The following is a 20,366-nucleotide window of genomic DNA, read 5'->3' as shown; positions in this document are numbered from 1 at the left end:
TGGCAACAAAGTGGGCCAATTTTCCTCACCAGCTTGAGGATGATGTCATGATTGTGAAAATTGGGCAGTATGGCAATGATGGGTCCATGGAGGTTGGAGCGATGTGCCCTTTCTACTATGAAGTTCAGTCGGTCCCAGCAGTAGCAGGAAGGATCCTGAACGTTCCTCTGTCTGCCACAGGTGGTGGTGCTCCTTCCTGCTGACTTGCTCTCCGCTCCACCAAGCTTCGCTCCTGCCTCCACACCTTATATGGCTCTCTTTCGTCATCATCTTCAGTTTCTCGGGCTGGTTCTATGTTCAGAATCTCACAGGTATCTTGTGTCCTCCAATACAGTTACTGCAACATTTCATTATGTTGCGGGTCTGCGCTTGTCGATAGAATGAATGAATAAAATTTTATTTGTGGTTACCCAAAACCATTAAAACAAGACAAGAATCTACAAATGAACATTATTATTAAATAAAAGATGCTTAAAATAAGTACGATATAGGCAAAGTTAAAATCTAAAGTTCATTAAACCATTTGTGCTTGCCCGTTAATCTTGCCTGGTCTTGCTCAATAGAGCTAGTTAGTCTCGATGGTGTGAGAGTTCAAGGTCGGGGCCAAATGGCCTAGCTGTTAGAGTCCATCAATTTCCAACGTGACTGTTGGATGAATTTGCTGAACATAGCCATGTCTTTCACTGTTTCCATTGTGAATAGATGGTAAACGACTTCCTTTATGGATCTGATCCCGTGTTTGAGTAGGATTGGTTTTAGATAAAGGTTGCACTCAGAGGACAGCACCGGGCAGCAAAATAAGATGTGTGCAAAGCTCTCGTGTTTGTATTTACATAGCCGGCACTCTGAATGCCTTATCCAGGGTGACCTCGAGGGGTAAAGATCTTTAAGGGGGAGAGGATGTAGTCTGAGCGCTAAAATCCTATTTAACGCATGTTTCCCCACCGCCTGGGTAAGGTGAAGTTTGGGGTTCCGTACTGTGTGAGGGAGTTTTAAGGACTCGTGAAAGCCTCTTGAGTCCAAAGATTCCAGGTCCGAGGTGCGCGAGCAGGGGCGTACCTGTTTTTTTATCGTGCTTTTGATGGCTGCGTACTTAATTGATTCGGGGTCCCAGTTTTCCACTACGAGCTGCAGAGTTTCTTTGGCGACTCGGAGACTATTTGACCACGGGTTATCTAGTTCCAGAAAAATATTGTTTATGAAAAATTTCAGTGTTCTCTCTTGCCGCAGTGGTGAGGAAGAAGTATTTGCTCATTAAGGCCAACTCTTCATATTTTTGTTGGATCAGAACAAACTCCAGCCGCACTAAGTTGTTTCTGGTGCAGGAGGGTAGGTGGAATAATTTTTTGTATGCTGAGCAATGGATTTTTTCTAGTGTGCTTGGTAATTTACCAGGGAAAGCCTGTTGTGCATAATTCAATGATGGTATTAGCTTCGCCCTTAGTACTCTTTGAATTGCGGTTGTAGTAGGGCTATGTAAGGTAGCATGCAACTTGCCGAGGGCATATGAAATGCTTTTCCCTTTTGCCCGTATTTTGTCTAGGTGTTCTCCTGGGCGCCCTGTCTCGCTAAGCCAAACCCCCAAATAGTTATAGTGATGTGTACAGTCCAAGGACAACTTTCCTATCCTCCATTTTGTCAGTTTTTATTTCGGGTAGGATCCAAAGATTATTATTTTTGATTTGGCTGGATTTACAATCAGTTTGTTGTTGGCGTTGTAATTGTCCAGGGACGTTAGTGCTTTTTGTAGGCCGGTTTTAGTGTGGTCTAAGAGCACCAGATCGTCGGCATATTGCAATAATTGAATCTTCGTATGGCCGAGCCGAGGTGTTGCTAATGATGCTCCAGTCAGAGCTCCTCCTTACTAACCCACTTTGAGAGGTCCAATAGTAAGGAGCTTGCGTAGGCCTTTCCTACGATGTCAAGTAGGGCAATCATACGGTAATTTTGAGGGTTAGATTTCGGCCCTTTCTTATATATGGGGTGCAGTAGTGACCCTCTCCAAGAGTCGGGGACGTTCCCCATCAGGCAACATTCAGCATATAACCTGGTCAGAGTGTTAGTCCAGAGTCAATATCTTGCCTGAAGAGAGAGCCTGGCAGGCCATTGAGTCCTGGCGCCCCGGTTGGTCTGATTTTTTTTAGGATTGTTTTAACTGTTTTTTTATCGGATAGAGTCAGCTGCATCACATTTTTTGTAGGGTTAGAAAAGTTGGTTAGTTGAGTCACAATGTCCAGATCTATATTTAATGGAGTTGTGCTGCCTTCCTCATTATACAATGTTTTCATGTGGGCTCCCCAGGTATCAGAGTCGATTGAATTCTCCCTCTGGGTGCCTCCTTGGTTTAAGGTGTTAAGGTATTGCCAGAACTCCTGCGATTTGTTGGGGCTCAGTAGACCGAAAATCTTTAGCCATTTCGACTCGATGTAACCCCGTTTTGCGGCCCAGACTTGCTTTGAGTGTAATTTTGCTATTTCTCGAAGTTGTTTTTTGTTCAAAGCTGAGCCAGTTTTCAGGTAAGCCCTTCGTTTAGTTCTTAGTTTTCTTGCACTTTCTTTGATTGCTGTTATACACAGGGTGTTATACACAGGGTGTGTATGTGTTTTATGTGTTGTTCCTCCTTGTAGGTGTAATACTAGAATATGGGCCAACGGATTTATGTGTTGTTCCTCCTTGTAGGTGTAATACTAGAATATGGGCCAACGGATCCCATTCTTCTACTATTCCCTTTTTTATTTCGTTTAATGGCCCATCAGCCCGTACTTTTTTCCATTCCTCGAACTTGTTGGTAGGCACAGGGCCCCATTTAATCCTCCTCATCAGGGTAAACAGTTCAGCGCCGTTTGGTGACCCTACGTGTTTTAACGTGAAGTGATTATCTGCTGTGAAGTTTAAGTTGATTATTTATGCAGCATGGTCACTGTCCTTACGTTGTTCGACTTTGTAGTTTATCATTAACCTCTGTAGCTGACTGCTTATTAGAATGTAGTCAATAGTGGTGCGATTGTTATACGTGGGGGGCAGAGGGTTCCTGGGGTGTCCCTTAACCCCTTCCATGCTCATGACGAGCTCAGCTCGTCATGCAGTAGACTGTTTGTGTGCTCATGACAAGCTGAGCTCGTCATGAACAATGGGATTCCAAGATGGTCAGCACAGAGGGGGAAATACTGTAGCATTGATGTGGTTAAAAGTAAGGAGTGGGCTGATGACAGCTGATAAGAAAGCATAAGTGTATTAAAGGCCTCTGTAGCTAAGGAGTTATTGGTTTCGGTTGACCTAACCCCAATGTTGTGAGTATTAAAGTCCCAGAGAATTATTGATTCCATATGAGCAAATAGTAGGAGAAGATTTTCTATGTCACCTATTAAGTGGGAGAGTTTGTCCTTGGCTCTCGGTCCGTACGGGTTATAGTAAACGTTGATTAACAGAACTGTTAGTGGGCCCTTAGTTGTTGAAAAGCCTTTCAGTATGCCTGCCATGTACATATTCGATGATGTTTTTAGTTCACTAAATTGTATTTTCAGAGAGAGCCTGATATATATTGAGATGCCTCCTGACGGTCTGCCAAACAAGTTCTCCTTAACAGCTGGTAAGTGGTAGTCCGCGAATCCCCTTATTGAAACTGGTTTAGTAGCCCACGTTTCTTGGATGCAAATTATGTACACTCCTTCATGGAACGGGGGTGTCGCCGGGTCTTGTAGTAATTTTACGATCCCTGCTACGTTCCAGGACATAATGATCGCGCTCCGACTGCCGATTTTCTCAAGTTTGTTCCTGGCAGGTTTCTCCACTTGCCGATAGTTGCGGCCTCTCCCCACTCTATTTACCGCTGCGTTGCTTGGTGCAGAACCCCCTCTGGGCCGCTGTTCCCCCTGCCAGGAGGCCCCAGCATTGCCAGGCAGACCCTCAGCAGTGTCCTCGCCCGCCGGTGGCAGTGTCTCTTTCCCCCGCTAGTCTTCACCACAAGCTGCATATATCTGCTTTCGGCTCTGTCCCTCACTCGCTCTCTGGGCCTGCTCGCCCGGGCTCGCGTACTCCATATCCCTGGCCTATTGAATCAATGCAGGGCCAACACTCACGCAGGCCCGAGCCACATCCAGCAGTTTCCCAGCAATGCCCTTGCCCTCAGCAGGCGGCAACTCCTTTGCTCGCTGGCCTGCGCTCCTTACCACCGGTCTCCACCGTCGGACTCGCCCCTCATCTCTTCGCCAGGCCTGTCTGGCAAGGTTCGCAACGGGCCGCTGCTCGTGCAGGGGTCTCAGGGGCTTCCACCACACCTTCCTTAAGGTGATTCCTTGATACTAGCCTGGTGCAGCAGTCAGCCGCCGTACCCAGGCTTGCTCTTTTGGCATGGCCGCCCATCCACTCCATGCCTCAGCGCCTCCCGGCCTTTGTTTCTTGGGCTTTGGGAGAGCACACAGAGCGTCGGATCGCCGCTCACTCGGCTTGAGCTTCAGTGGCCACAAATTCGCTCCAATGCTCACGGGCACTTCACCAGCTTTGGGGGCAATTTATCATCATGCGGCTCATCCCAGCCCCCAGGTTTAGCAAGTCAAATGATGGACTGATGCAGAGCTTCCAGGCTCAAGGGTCGACAATAATCCTCAGTCAGGCCCCGCCCCCGAACGTGCTGGGGTTGATGCTAGAGGTTTAGGCTTGGATCACCAAGCTCTCCAGTGTGGGGTGCTGGGTAAGGAAACTTGGGTCCCTGGGAGCAAAGCAATAGCAGAGGGAAATTGTCCTATGCAGGGCTTGGACCAGGTCCCAAGTAGGAAGTAATTGAGGGCTTCATTATTGGAGAGTACAAGTTTGGAGGGGACCACTCCCACCTGAAGCACCTGTGTCAAGGTGTTCTAGAAGGGGCACCAAGGTCGACCTCAGTCTCACTGGCGGCTTCGCTCTGCATCCAACAATGGATCGATGGGGAGTAAATGGTTCGAAAGGTGAATCTGCTTCCTGGGATCCATTGGAGGCCTTCCCAAACCGGTGGGGCCTGAAGGATCGCTCCCTGAGCGTCTTCAGGTGCATGGCACAGCAGTCCTTACAGGTCTTGGAGTCCTGGTCCCACTCCAAGCACCATAGACACACCACGTGCGGATGTGCCTTAGACATCTTTCTGTGACAAGCACCACATGGTTTAAAATCAGCCAGTTTCTTTGGTGACATCCTCACACCAGGAGAGAAAATCCCTCAACAGGAATCTACAAAAAGTCAGAAAAAGCCAGTCAAAATATAACTAAGGGAAGCTCTGACCAGATCAGCTTTATTTCGCATGGAAAGGAAAAACTGACATCAGCATGGTGGGCTGGTGCCTATAATACGTACTGCGTACTGCGCATGTCACTTCCAGCGAGGATGACGCAAAGCTGAACTACGCCACCCACCTGCATGTAGGGGTACTGCTCAAAAAACCTCCAGATCCGATCTGACGCCAAGGATTATTCTAAGTTAAGGAATCTGTCGCTGGAAGTCGCTGTCAAATTTGTATTTGTATTTGTATTTGTATGTCGATTTGTAGAGCGCGATTGCTGCCCGGGGGCGTCCAAGCGCAAATGGGCTGATTTAGAGGTTGTCACACCAGATCACAACTGCATAACAGCCTATGGCACTTATAGTAAGCAGAAGGGCTATCCGCCATGATTTGACACAGTGTCCAATCTGCCAAGCTCTAAATAAGGAGAAAGACCCTTAGCTTGTGTCACACTTTACTTTACAAGAGATAAAAAAAACAGGGACAGAGCATCCAATTATGGAATTACCTACCTTTGTCCTTGAATTCAGAACCAAATAATCTGCTATTAATAGATATAAATAGCATTACATTATATCTCCGCTTTTTGGCATGACGCCTATGCCTGTGATATATTATTCCAATGAACTTCATACAGCAAAAATACTGTGATACAATGAATCTGACAACACCTATTGATTTGTAATGGATTTGTAATTAGTCAATTGTACATTAAGGGGGGTCAGTAACAGTTTGGTAGCGTTAGAACCCGCAGGGTCCCTGCATCACCAAACCTGCAGTTCCACCACCTCATCTGGGCATGGATGTCCCGGAAAGGAAAAATATTCAATGACACCCAAATGCAGGAAGAAAATTCTCAGCATGTGAGGGACATTGATTACCTTTTTTGCCGAAATAATCCCCCTTATAGGGTATACGTTCCTCCAAACTGCTTTCCTCAAAACAATTCCCATTGATATGGCGGGGATCTTTAAAAAAATGGTAGGTGGTTCTCTGCTGGTATGACAGAAGTAGATGTCTCTGATACATTGGTGGGCTGGTGTGTTGTCTGTCAAGCTCTAAATGATCTTTGTCATATGTGACATTAATTATAAGGAAGGATATGCAAAGTATCCTACTCTAGGAGGCACATGATATAGACCCAGGGCTAAGTAATACCGAATTCCTCACAGACAGAGACAATTAAAGAATTATAGAACATTGGGCCATATGTAGGTAATCTACATTTACCGATTCTAAAATACAGAATTTTACCGATTCGGTATTTTAGAATCGGTAAATGCTATGTAGGAAATAATTCTGTAAATGTAACCGAATCTGTAAGATTCTGTATTTAAGAATCGGTATTTACCGATTCGGTAATTCCCAGTCATTCCTACGGGCCTGGAGGGCCATAGGAATGAATGGGAAGCCATTCACTATTACCGAATCGGTAATAGGGGGCACATATTCAAGGGTGGCAGGGTGTCACATTGACACCCTGTTGCACCCCTGAATCATGCATGGGTGCACATGTGGCAAACATACATGCCCTACAGGCATGTATGTCTGCCACATGGCACTGTTACAAAAGCACAAAATTGCTTTTGTAAAGGTTTTCGATATTTACCACCAACTTGTAGTTGGTGGTAAATAACGAATCCTTAAAGCACATAAGCACTCTTAAATGTGCTTCCTACATACCATTTACCGATTCGGTAAATACCGAATCGGTAAATAATGACTCGGTAAATACAGAATCGGTAAATACCGATTCTGTATTTATCAAATCATCACCTACATCGGAAATGGCTCAATACCGATGGTAAGCCTGAAATTTACTGAATTTCGGGTTTACCGATCAGTAATTAGCCACCTACATGGGGCCCATGATAATTTAAATAATGCAAGAAATTAATTCAAATATACGTTGTAAAATGGAATGAGTGGCAAGGCACAGAGTATTATACGTGAAACTAAATTACGAGTGGTTGGATTTATGTTAAGTATGTCATTCATGTAAGCAAACTAACAAGAATGCTGTGTTTTCTTTTTACTTACATCGCTTTCCAACTTGAGCACGATTAGGCAATGCTGTAGCTTCTGTAGTTAATAAAAATAGAAAATAATTTAAACATTAAATAATTATACTATTGGAATTTATATTTATTGTTGGTACACTGACAATAGCCAAAGTAGACTGTCCCTTCCAATCTGACACCCATGCTGTAATTTTTGTTATTGTTGGACCTGGGTTGCTAAACCAGTATTAACATGTGCTGTAAGTAGTACCTAGATCAATTTTTTATTTTCCATTTTTAAACATTATCACATATTCTATATTCCATTCTCAAAGCTGTATTATTATGTTATTAATGTGTTCACCTAGATAATTGGAATATTGAGGTATGACATTTGGTTAAATGAAACCACAATGTTTGTAATAGAGCTGTTCCATTGAAATAGCATATTATTTTATCGGTAAACAAGACATGTTTCTCATTTGACAGAATTACAGCATAGACATTTAATTGTTATCGAATTCTTTCTTCCCATTTAATTTATTTCACAGGCCAAACAAACTTCATTCGGCAATAACGTCATAATAGTACATCAGAAAAATGTTTATACAATCATTCTAACAACTATAAATACAAGCATTTGCAATGCAATAGGTCTCGCAGCATTAAAGTTTGAGTTACTGGCATGGTAAATGACAATGCTTTGCATACATTTTTTTTTATTTGCAATTGGTATATTGTTTGTGAATGGCTAGCTGTTGCTTATGCTAAGCTAAGTTGGCAGTAATATAGAGTGCTAGTCTTGCTTATTACACCTGATGTCAAACGCGGTGCACACATCACAACACTGGTTTCTTATTACTGGGGATGCCCACAGCTTTGCACACCATAACACTGATTTGTAATTACAGGTTATGTCCATGTATGTGCACACTAGAACACAGTGTTTTTATTACGGGTAATGTCCACAGCTGTGCACACCGCAGCGCTGGTTTCTTATTACATGGGATGTCCACGGTTGTGCACACCAGGACACTGGTTTCTTATTACAGTTGATGTGCACGGCTGTGCACACCATAACACCGATGTACTCGTATGTGCACACCACAGCGCTGGTTTCTCATTACGGCTAATGTCCACGGTTGTGCACACCACCGCTCTGTTTTCTTACTACACCACAAAACTGGTGCACGGCAGAGTGCGGAACAGAGACACCTGCGGGGAGGGGCGGGAGCTGGAACCGCGACCTAGCCATCCCTCCCCCGCCGTGCTAACAGTGATCCTGCTCTGCTCGCTCCATCCGTGAGCGCCAGAGCCGGTGCAGCCGCCTCACCCCCTCCTCTCACAGCCTCCCCCACCCCCCCTCGGCGGTCCTGCCTCCTCACTGGCTGCAGCATCCCCTGCCATGGAGTCTTCGCCGGAGAGGGGCAGTCAGAGCCTCGCCTCGTCAGTGGGAGCATCCTCCGAGGGACCCGGGTTCTAGAGTGCGCCTGTCCCCACACACACGTCAGCAGGCACATACATCAGCGTAGAGCAGGGCCCGGCCAGTCCATCCGACACTAAAAGCCCCTGCGTGCACAAGTCAGCCAGGTACGAATAAAAGTGCCATTGCACACGTGTGTGTGAGGGGGGGGGTGCAGGTCTTGACATATTGTCTTGATAATAAGGGGTCACCGGTGAATAATGTCACAGTAGCTGCTAAACCCGTCATCAAACAGAGCAACATTATAGAGTGCCCAATGCTGGTGACTGGTAGCGATGGGGGGCTGGAAAGGTAGGGGGGTCACAGCGAGGGGGGGTCCTATGGGGACTGAGTCCTGAGAGGGCACTCCTTCAGTGTCTCTAACTAACGTTGTCAGGGGCGGAAGGTGGGGGTGAGAATGGAGGGTACCAGCCGTCACCCTCCGCCGAACACTTTACCCCGAGGAACGGAGGCTGTCACACTGGCCAGACACAGGGCACAGGACAATGTAGCGCCAAGAAATCAGTGTCCAGTGGAGCCACGCTCTGCAAGGGCTTAGAAGACAGCGGTGCGCCCCAGCCTGCCAACCTGCCGAGCAGAGAGAGGGTGTCTCGATGCCCTGCCCCACACCCTCCCTGCACACTGAGCTGTCAACTGTGCCTTGAATCCAGAAGGCGCTCCTAGGAGTCTCTGCAGTGCCAGCTCACACGGATCACCAGCAGAGGTGAAAACATTTTCACTCTTGTGTATGAGGTGTGGCAAGAGCACTGAGGCACCACACTTGATGAAAACGGCAAATAAAACCATTAAAAATAAGTAAATAAACAAAGCGCAGCCGCTAAAGTTAGCGGACAGCGAGTGCTCACCGACTTATAAAGACCACAACAAGACAAGTGGCACAAAGCGCTAGTGCGGTCCGGGCATACGAACCGTACGAGGACTCGCGCTGCTTTTGGGCCGGTTGTCTCGGGGGGGGGCGGGAAAAGGCAGTAGATTCCGACGCGCGCCCCTCTGCAGACTCCCCCTGCATTCCAGAGAGGCGCGCGTCGCGATCCGGCCTGCCATGCATGCTGTGGAGACAAGACCTGGCCGCGCGCACAACGTTATCCTATGGGGAAACGCTGCGCGCGGCCAGGTCTTGTCTCACTTCGGCGTTCTCAGACTGCTGAGACGCCGACTATAGTACTCTGGCAAGAACGCGCTTTCAGCGCGTTACTAGCCGAGACCTAAAAAGGGAGCATAATTAAAACTTGATATGAGGGACATAAAATCTCATATTACGTGATTAAGAAAGATCACATCCCCTTTAAACCATCATATGAACTGATTGCTAGAGTGGTAAAGTGCAAATGCATACTTGTAATAATAATGTCAAGGCAGGAACTGGTAAAGAATTTATTTTTCTAATAATGAATGACCCTCTGATGAAGCTAATAACTACACAGCAGACTTCTGCCTAATCTAGCTGCGATAAGTGTTAGTAACCCTTTTTGTATGATTTAAAATGTAAAGGGCGGAAAACTGGAATTAACAATTCAGTTCGCACCACTTGTAAAGAGACCAAAAAAGCATGAAATGAACTGTACTTCTTTGTGATTACATTGTCAATTAATTAAAAACCATAAGACACAGCTACCTGCAATAACATCAATGCTTGGGTCACTATGGAATTTCATGGGCTGTTTTGGTCAAAACCAGCTTAATGTGGTTTCTCTCTCTCTCCATACTTCTAGGGAAGTGGGCTTTTTTGAAGGGAAACATGACTTTTATACAAACCTAGAGAGAGAGTGGACCAGATTTAGAGAAGGACTAAAGCAGGTGGGCATCAAACACGAATGGATGGCTCATCAGCTTTCCTCTCACTTTCTGTCATCTATTTACAAATTGGCAGAAGGCAGTGTTACCTATGGCTGACCCGCTATTGGCTTAATCATCTGAACACCTATGTGGTGGACATGATGCCAGCTGAACTAGGCCACCCAATTTATGGAAGTTAGTCCGATGCCATTACCACTATCAAGTGGCACACCCCTTTTGTGAGAAACCACCTATGAAACTGTGGAGTTCTCACACTGAAATCAGTGGAATTGTCCTTGACACACTTGGAAGAAATTTAGAGCATATCAAGGCCATATTATGGAACCTTTACAAGGTCCCACGTCGTGGAAGGCAGTTTCACCATGCCTTCATGGTGGATCTGCAACCAACAACGTTTTTACACTGGACAGGCTACAGCATTGCAGAAGGGTGCCTCTTTGAAGGTCACATACCCCATGCAAAGGTGAGAACCTGTAGAATTGGCGGCCCAACTGCTGCCTGTGTGGCTGAGGTGATTCCTTCACTACAATAACAGTTCGGCGGCCTGGTTGACACATTTAAAATTACTTTAAATGTCCTAAATGTCCACAATATAGTCCCAAGAAGCTATAGTTTGTTAATGGGGGCTTGTCAACTCAAACTGTGTCTTATAAGGAACCATATTTTTCAGTATTTTACAACTGCCTCGTTATCAATTTCAATGGACTATTCAAATGTATTATTTATGGACAATGTCTCAATAAGTCCACAGGCCAATATATTATAGAAGGCAAACACGGAAAAACATGTTTCTCAACATAGACCTAATGGTTTTATTGGTTTTATTAAGCTTTTAATTGCTACTTCCCCAGTGTGGGTGTCGGCCATTGGCCGACACTGAGGAGGCAGTTAAAGGCCCTTCTGGTGCTGAGCACCAGAGGGAGTCCTGTATGTTTTTTTGCTCATCAGGCTTTCCCGAGTAGTCTGATTTTTTGTTTTTGTTTACTGCTATGATGATCGGTACGCAAGGCATGTTGTTGTCATTGTAGTAAAAGTGAAAGTAAAAAGAGCGATGGGTTACTTTGAAACTGAATCCGTGCTCTGGGGGCTATCTCAGCTCCCCGAGAACTGATTATAACTGGGGAGTTATCCTTTGACAGGAGAGAATCTTCCCTTTCCAATGGTACCTGGGTCAAGTGGATCACTGCTTGGGGCTTGCCGCAAGAGAGCGATTCATCACACAGTGATCCACACAGTGGACTCCAGGGATAAGGGAGGGGCCCCTTGGGCAAGGGCTTTTGCTTCCCTATGACAATTATTTTATTTCAGTCCTTCTGCCAGCCCTGGGGGGCATATCAGGACATTTACAACTGAAAGCCCACTAGGCACCTAAGTTATTTTTATATGGATATAAACAGGTGAGGGCTGACCAGCACCAAATAATTTGGGACATAGTTTTTCTGCCCCCCCTCTGCCGGGCTGATGGGGGTAGTTACCTCACTAGGGGCCAGATGTAGGTAAATCATATTTACCGACTCTTAAATACCGAATTTTACCGATTCGGTATTTAAGAGTCGGTAAATATGAAGTACCGAGATGTAGGTAAATCCAGATGTGGATTTACCGATTCTTTAAAAGTCGGTATTTACCGATTCGGTAAATACCGACCGGTAATGCTCCATTCATTCCTATGGGCTTTGAAGCCCATAGGAATGAATGGGGCATTACCGGTCGGTATTTACCGATCGGTAAATACCGATTTTTGGCAAGGGTGCAGGGGGTGTCACTTTGACACCCTCTAGCACCCCCAAAAAAGGTTCGGGGGCCATATGGCAGGCATACCTGCCCTAAGGGCAGGTCTGCCTGTTATATGGCACAGGTGTGCATGCACACATGTGCATGCACACCTGAATCGGTATTTCACCATCAAATTGAATTTGATGGTAAAATACCGATTTCTTAGGCCTTGTGGGACTCATAAGAGTCCCACCTACATATCGATTTTACAGATTCTGTAAATATACCGGTCGGTAAATTTACCGACCGGTATATTTACAGATTCGGTAAAATTACCGATCGGTAAATTTACCGAACGGTAAATTTACCGATTCTGCCCCCTACATCTCAAATTCCTTTTACCGGTCGGTAACGGCCGAATTCGGCCGTTACCGACCGGTAAAACCCTACCTACATCTGGCCCTAGGTGTTTTCTGAGTTAGGGACCAAAATCCACTGCTACTCACTATGCAAAAAAAGCATAAACTTTGAGTGGAAAAATTTGATGAATTTATGTTGCATTTTGGGCCATTTTCTGTTGCGGTTGAGGCACATAAGTGAGGTACCACTTATATGGGAAGACTTGGGGGAATGCTCGGTGGAAGGAAGTGTGTGGCTCCCTGCAGATTCCATAACTTTCTATCACAGAATGTGTGGGAAATATATTTTTGAAGTCAAAGTTTGAGGTTTGGAGGGGATTCTGGTTAAGACAACCTGGGGAAAGCCACGCAAGTCACCTCATCCTGGATTTCTCTAAGTGTCTAGTTTTCAAAAATGTACAGGTTTGCTAGGTTTCCCTAGGTGCCTGCTGAGCTAGGGCCTAAAACTCACAGCTACCCACTTTGCAACAAAGGGGTCAGTTTTGAGTGGTAAAATGTGATGTTTTCATGTTGCGTTTTGGGCCATTTACTTTTGCGGGCACCTACCCACACATGTGAGGTATCATTTTTATCAGAAGACTTAAGGGAATGTTGGATGGAAGGATGTTTGCGACTCCCAACAGATTCCAGAAGTTTCCATCACAGAAATGTGAGTAAAATGCATTTTTTAATCAAAGCTTGAGGCTTGCAAGGGATTCTGAGAAAAACAACCTAGTGAGAGCCAAGCACGCCACCTCATCCTGTATTTTCCTAAGAGTTTAGTTTTCGGAAATGCACAGATTTGCTAGGTTTCCCTGGGTGCCGGCTGATTTAGTGCCCAAAATCCACAGCTACCCACTTTGCAAAAATAAAAGGTCTGTTTTGAGTCGTAAAATGTGATGTAACCATGCTGCGTTCCTGTCGCCGGTGACCCACATAAGTGAGGTATCACTTGTTGTGTAGTTCCTATATAACCTATACACGATCTGCACGTTTGGATAACATAAACTGTGGGATTGGTGGCAGACTGATTCTGTGCACCCCGCCGGGTATATTAGCCAGCCTGTATCAGCTAGCTCACAGTGCCACTATAATCTCCTCTTACCAAGGAGAGAATAGATTCAGTCAACCTCAGAACATGACAACCCTGATCCCTCAGAATCGTGGAAACAATATACTACCTTTCACTCAGTCACTCGTGCTTTCTTCGTTTGTCTCAGAGCGATACACAGAATAAGCAGGCTGGGTGTTTTCAATAAGAATTTATTGATCAGTTGTTATTCTAGTGTAGAATAGATGACTTGCAACAACCATTAGACAGTAGCAGAGATATATGATTAGAAGTACTATGAGAGTAAAACGATGGTACAGTTCCACCATCTTGCAGTAGTCATAAATATATACAAGTACATAAAATACATGATAAAAGATGCGTACTCCTACAATGTCTCCCTAACTAGATGTACCTAAATGTACCTAGCATCTGTGTAGGTGTTATGCCAAGAATCCCTCTACGATCTAGTCAACCCCATTACCTGAGAATGAGCGAATATGGGACCCAGCCCTGGTCTCGAGTTGGACACCCCACGCGGCATGCTAGACCACTGCGAGCTGGAGTGTCTGCATGCAGGAACCTCAGCGTCTCTGGTCAGTGTGTCAGCCGGGAAGTCTCGATCTCCTCTGTTCTTCTAAGCAAGATGTGATATATATATACCCATAGGTGTCCCCAAGGGTCCTACCTTGCTGTGTTACTGTGTCGGCTTCAAGGTTGACATCGGGCCTGAGCTTTATACAGAGATATTATACAGGAGATGGTAGTCCTGCTGTGCTACCAAGAAACCTCATGCATAATGTATGAGATTCGAACTAGGGAAAAACCAGCGTTCTGAATGCAGTGTCGTATCTAGGTAAAGGTCAGTCCCTAAGAACCGTTATGTATGAAATGTAGGGAAGAATATAGGTTGTAATGTTACCTGCGCCTATATAGATACCTATATGGAATATAACGCACTTTTATGCGACAACTTAGGGAAATGCTGGATGGAGGGAAGTTTGTGGCGCACAGCAGATTCCAAAACTTTCCATCACCGAAATGTGAGGAAAATATGTTTTTTAGTCAAAGTCTGAGATTTGCAAGGGATTCTGGGTAAAACAACTTGGTGAGAGCCACGCAAGTCACTACATTCTGAATTTCTCTAGGTGTCTACGTTTTAAAAATGTATAGGTTTAATAGGTTTCCTTGTGTGCCGGAAGAGCTAAGACGAAAAATCCACAGTTACTTACGTTGCAAAATAAGTGTGAAAAAATGAGATGTGTCCATGTAGGTTTTTGGCCATTTGCTGTCGCAGGCACTAGGCCCACACACTGAAGTGAGACCCCATTTTTATCAGAAGACATGTAGGAGCATAAAATAGTAGGATATTTTGTTATTACCAATTGGATTTTGCTGCATTTGTTCCGTCAAAATGTAGCAGTGTTTAGGAAAGAAGACATTTTCAAAAATACCCTCTACACCAGTCTTTCCCAAACTGTGCTTGCAGAACCCCAAGGGTCCGTGACACATCCCCAGGGAGTCCTCAGGCAGCAGTTTTAAAAGCACTGCAAATTTACATGTATAATTAGAAGTTTCGAATAACAATAAAAGTGTCAATATAACACCAGTGATTAATATACCTGCTGATGAGAGTTTTGTCCAGCAACAGCTTTGACTTATCTAATGTAGCACAGAGGGTTAATAAGGCTACTGCAAAGAACGTGTACCATGCATTGTAAAAAACAGTATTTTATGTGCGTAGGTCAGTTGGATACTGCTTTTGCCACAGAGATTATTTTGTTACTGTGCAGTTCAAAAGTGACAATCAAAATCAAGCACAGAGATCTATAAACTGTCCTCAAAGAGCTGCTAGCAAACTGGATGATACAAGTTAGTAACTTCTGTTTTTTCCCAGTCTTTCATCATCCTGATGCTGCTAAAAAGGTTTATTTGGGTGGATATACATTTTTATTGTTAATGTCAATGCTAGCCACTGTGTTATATTCTGAAACCTTTTTGCTTTTGCTTCTCCAGACCAAGCACTCTTTAAAAATGCCTACCAGTATTAATGGCATGTGAATCCTACACCATGTAGTCCCGTTTGCCTTATGTAACATTTTCTACACACTAATTTGCAAGTATGATTCATATGTGTGTGATATAAAGTGCTCTGACATCCTACACGAGAGATGCTATAAAACAAATGAAATACATGTGACAGAGGGGCTATGGAGAGATGAAAGACACCGTTGGAGGGTGATAATAAGGGAATCATTGATGAACCCCAACAAAGAATGTCATATCCTGGTGCATAGTGAGGTCATTATTTACTTTTCTTTAAAAGCTAATACAATTCAATATATAATAATAAATGTGTTGTAGAATGCCCCATTGTTTCCTAAATTTTCTTGGGGGAGAGCCTCCCAAAACCCCATTTGTAGTGGTCAGGCTCACTCACTGCACTTGGTGTTCACCTTAAGGGGACTGGTCTCAAAATATTTGCCAGGGCTGCTTTGCGTTTCCAGTCTGGCCCTAGCTGGAGCAGGAGCCTCGTACTGCAAAATAAAACCAACCATTTAAAAGTTAGTCACGGAGATGCAGTGCCAACCTTCCCATTAAAAGTTTTTGGTTTTTACAAATTCTTTCAATATAAAATACTGAAATCATTAGTAATTTGAGTATTTATTTTGTGTGCACATGTGTTTATTTTTTTTAATTTACTGCTTTTAATGTTTGAAATTTAAATCATACAAATTGCTTGAGGGTCCCCGGCTTCCAGTGGCGACTCAATGGGGGAGCTGTTCAGAAAGCACAAGATTGCTACTGAACATTCTCAATGCAACTTTTGTCCATGGTAAGCTACCTGATGCCCTTAAGATCTGACAGATCATGCCAGTGCTGAAGATGCATAATGTCTGCAAACTGCCACCAATGTAATGCCTGCCATTCCTGGGTAAGCTCAATGATAAAACCATTTCTAAGCCGCTCCATGACAAGATCAAGCCAGTATTTCGCTGCAAGACTACAAATTCGGCCTCACTGCAGTACAGAGACAAATCTGATTCAATGTGTTGATCGTGCCCTCCATATCAAAGACTATGGTGACACCGTGCTTGCCTTCTTGTTTGACCTCTAAGCACCCTTCAACACCATCAACCACTAAGACTTGGTAAAAACCAACTAATCGAAAGGATTTTCATGATACCATTGTGTAGTTCTTCAAATAATATCAGAAGAACAGAGTTCCATTAGTCCAAATGAGCAAATTAAGGTCTACAGGCATCACCAAAGCTTCTTGCAACGCTGTGCTTTTGCCGGTGATTTTAAAATTACGCACAGAACATCTGAGTACTGTACTGGTTCATAAAGAGATCATTGACCACCATTACAAATGTGATACCTGGCTCTACCTAAAGGTTCATGCATCCCAGACATTACCCCCCAAAAACACTCATGTCAAAATCCTAGCTCAAACTAAACCCAACCAAAATACAAATTGGTCTCATTACAAACACGAGCAGGGAATGGCTCAACAAGATCAATATAACTGACTTTACACCATGACTTGTCAAAAGTGACATGTCCTTGGGGCTCAACATCAACTCAATACCCTTTTTCAAGACTTTCATGACAGACTGGAACACCATTGTTTTTATTAATCAAATTTCTGCTAACAGACATCTATTTTTTTTAGCTGGGTTACTAGTGGGGAGGTACTCTGCTAGTGCCTGATGCTATTCCTTATTGGTGGAATTTCATCACCTTTGTTGGTAACATCTTTCTATGGAAATCTACTTAAGTGCAAGTTCCTTTCCTTAGCACCTGGGAGACTTAGTGAAGGGTTGGGTAATTCCAGTGTTGCACAGTGATAAGCAGTGACCCTGGGAATCAGGGAACCGTGCACTTTTTGACTTTTACCTCCAGAGTTAGCGGTACAGAAACTAAAGCAGCTCCTGACCTTGTCTATTCATGGCTGTAATCATTCACAAGTTCTTTTTGAACTAGTAACTGGTGCAGACATGGCACCTGGCTGACTGTTGTGTTTGTATGCTATCACTTTAACCTAGGTGCCCACTCAAGCTGGCTGCTAGCATTACAATTAATGGTTTGCTATTGACTGATCAGTGGCAGTTTTTGCTGTGCAGATGAGGCCGACCATCCACTAATTTCGATCCGGGAGCCACCAACATCTGTTGCATTATGCCAGTGATAGACTTCTTTTTTTTTAAAAACGTTATTTTGCCTTTACATACAGTGTTACAAAATTAAGATCGTCACAGCATCTCAGAGACTTCTTCCACAGCGTTAATTATGTGTTTGACAAAGCACCATCTTATACGACCAGTGAGATGAACATTAACATGATACAATGAGGTCCGCAACCTGTTCCCATCCACAGAGTAAACTTTATCAATAAATCACCCCTGCCAATCACAACCTCTGGCTTCCACTGCCTATCCTAATGTCTCAATGTGGCGAATCTGCTGTGGGTTCACGTTATCCGTAGCCCAACATCTCGGACAGAGTCACCCCACTCCTGCTGCAACTATTCCCTGCTCCAGTTGCGATTCGTTTTCTTGTCTGAAAGTTTCGACATACGTCCTGTATAGCCCCATATATCCTTGGGTCAAGTTGTACTGGGCATTGCATCAGCGTAAAACTCACTATTCACACTACAATATGCCATATTACGCAGCCATCCCTGAACATTTGGAGCTGTGGACTGCCCCCAGTGTAATGCCACCTCTCGTTTAGCTAATAGTAGACATAAAGCGGCTAACCCGCGCGTTTTCAAGTTGGGCAACTGAGAAGGGCAGTGCCAGGTTTGTGTCGAAGGATAGCTACTAATCAGTGCTCACCATCAAGGAGGGAGGTACCAATGAGACTGTAATTTGATCAACAAGTTACTGCACTACAATCGAAGTCTAAAATTTTGCCCATGCCTTCTTCCAGGAGACACAATTGTGGGGGTTCATTTACATTAAAAACAAGGATTTTGCAAAAAAAACAAAATGTTCTTTTAGATGTGAATCTCTAGTTATTTTTTCCGAAAGGACAGCATTGGCATTTTTAAATAAAGAAAAGGATGAGGAGTAGGAGCTCCTCTGCTAGCCATCTATCTTGCCAAATGACTTCTACCTTCTCTTGTTCTTATTACTTTATATCCAAAACACTGGCTATGTTCTCCTGCTCTTACCAGCCCATTTTTCTTCCTTACCTTATCTGTTCGAGGCTGAGCGTTCCCCTCTCAAGATCTCTCTATTCCCTTTTCTATAGGATATATTTACAAGTGCCAGTCAAAGGGATAGAAGTGCTGAACACAATATTAAAATATATCACGTTGGCTGTGAAATTGTAGTATAGCGTTTTAGGACCCTAGTGTAATTTTCCCGATTCATGCCCTTACATAGGTATAATTAACATTACCCTTATATAGGTATAGAAATCATACCCATGTTTAGACATAGCCCATGCGGTCCAAATACAGGCATGGCTACTTCCACTAGTTCCAAAAAGCCACAACGATTTCTTGGAAAACTCGGCTTCAGCAGTCAGGGCCATCCCCTTTCTTGAATATTGATTTATCCTAGAAATCATGGAGTTTTCAAAGAACTACCGTTCTTTTGTGACGTTATTATGTCCGACCTTACGTCAATCCAGGCACCTTCAAGGTATAAATATGCCTACACTTGCCCTAGCAAACACACAGTGGTTTGGAGCAGTTCGACTATCTACTTGCTCAACGCATCTTGCTACAGCAAGTGCCGAAAGAAGCCGACTCTCCAGCTGACGCATTGACAGAGAGGCTGCCTTTCTCTCGCTGAGAATCCAGGTCCAGTGTTTCCAAGCTCCCCTTGCGGGGTGTTGGGAAATCGAGTCCGGAGACAGAGATACCAGACCTCCTTCATTCTAAACCAAGGTACGGAGCTGATTAGACCCTAAGAGAAATCTTGGATAGATTCTTGGCAAAGAAACTAAACCTATGCTACACCTCCCTTACTTCTTCCCTCTTACTAGACATAGGTTAGGTACATTGGGGTAGGCGTATTTTAGAAGCACCAGTTGAGTACTTTTAGTCTTTGTTATTTATGTATGTATTTTATGGCTTAGAAACCATACCATGCTTTTACAGTATTATTTCATAATACTCTTCTTGCTGTACGCACTATACTTTACAGCCAGTATTATGATTGTAGCAGTTCATTTCTTCTGCATGAGAAAGAAGAATGTTCAATAAATACTTTTATTGAAAACGCCAGTCTCTCTATTTCTCTGCACCTCTGGTGAAACGAAGCATGCACGATTGACTGAGTGAAATATCTATCTATTGTTTCCACGACTCTGAAGATCAGTTTTAATCTTGGGGAAACAAAACAAAGTAGTCATGTTTATGCGGTTATCAGAAACTAATCTCTTCTTGTGTATTCAAGAAAGTTTCTAGTGACCTCTGAGCTAGCTGGCACTCACAATTAAGTCTAATATATTCGATAGAGACCTAGTCGACTTAAGTCCTACGTCACATCTATAGGATATATTATTCCAATGCGCAGAGCCTATTGGGAATATAGGAACTACACTACAAAATGTCTATTCTCTGCCCAGGTTTCAGAGCTGCTGTTCGTGCAAGTACAGAAAACTCAATGGGTTTGAACAATAAAAAAATTAGCATAGCAACCTACCCAAGTCC

General features: G+C 44.1%; 1 protein-coding gene across 13 annotated transcripts in view; it reads right to left on the bottom strand.

Moving 5' to 3' along the window:
• Positions 1 to 20,366, bottom strand: part of LOC144763708 (uncharacterized) — a 2,434,724-nt gene that overhangs the window by 746,215 nt on the left and 1,668,143 nt on the right. For all 13 annotated transcript variants that reach the window (XM_078649561.1, XM_078649562.1, XM_078649564.1 and 10 more), the window contains one exon: positions 7,292 to 7,333. In XM_078649561.1, coding sequence (XP_078505687.1) covers positions 7,292 to 7,333 — 42 coding nt within the window. The remainder of the gene's footprint in view (positions 1 to 7,291; positions 7,334 to 20,366) is intronic.

This window comes from Lissotriton helveticus, chromosome 6 (genome assembly GCF_964261635.1).
Source record: "Lissotriton helveticus chromosome 6, aLisHel1.1, whole genome shotgun sequence".
NCBI classification, from domain to species: Eukaryota; Metazoa; Chordata; class Amphibia; order Caudata; family Salamandridae; genus Lissotriton; species Lissotriton helveticus.
Note: the sequence above shows the minus strand (reverse complement) of the source record. Positions and strands in the feature narration are given on the sequence as shown.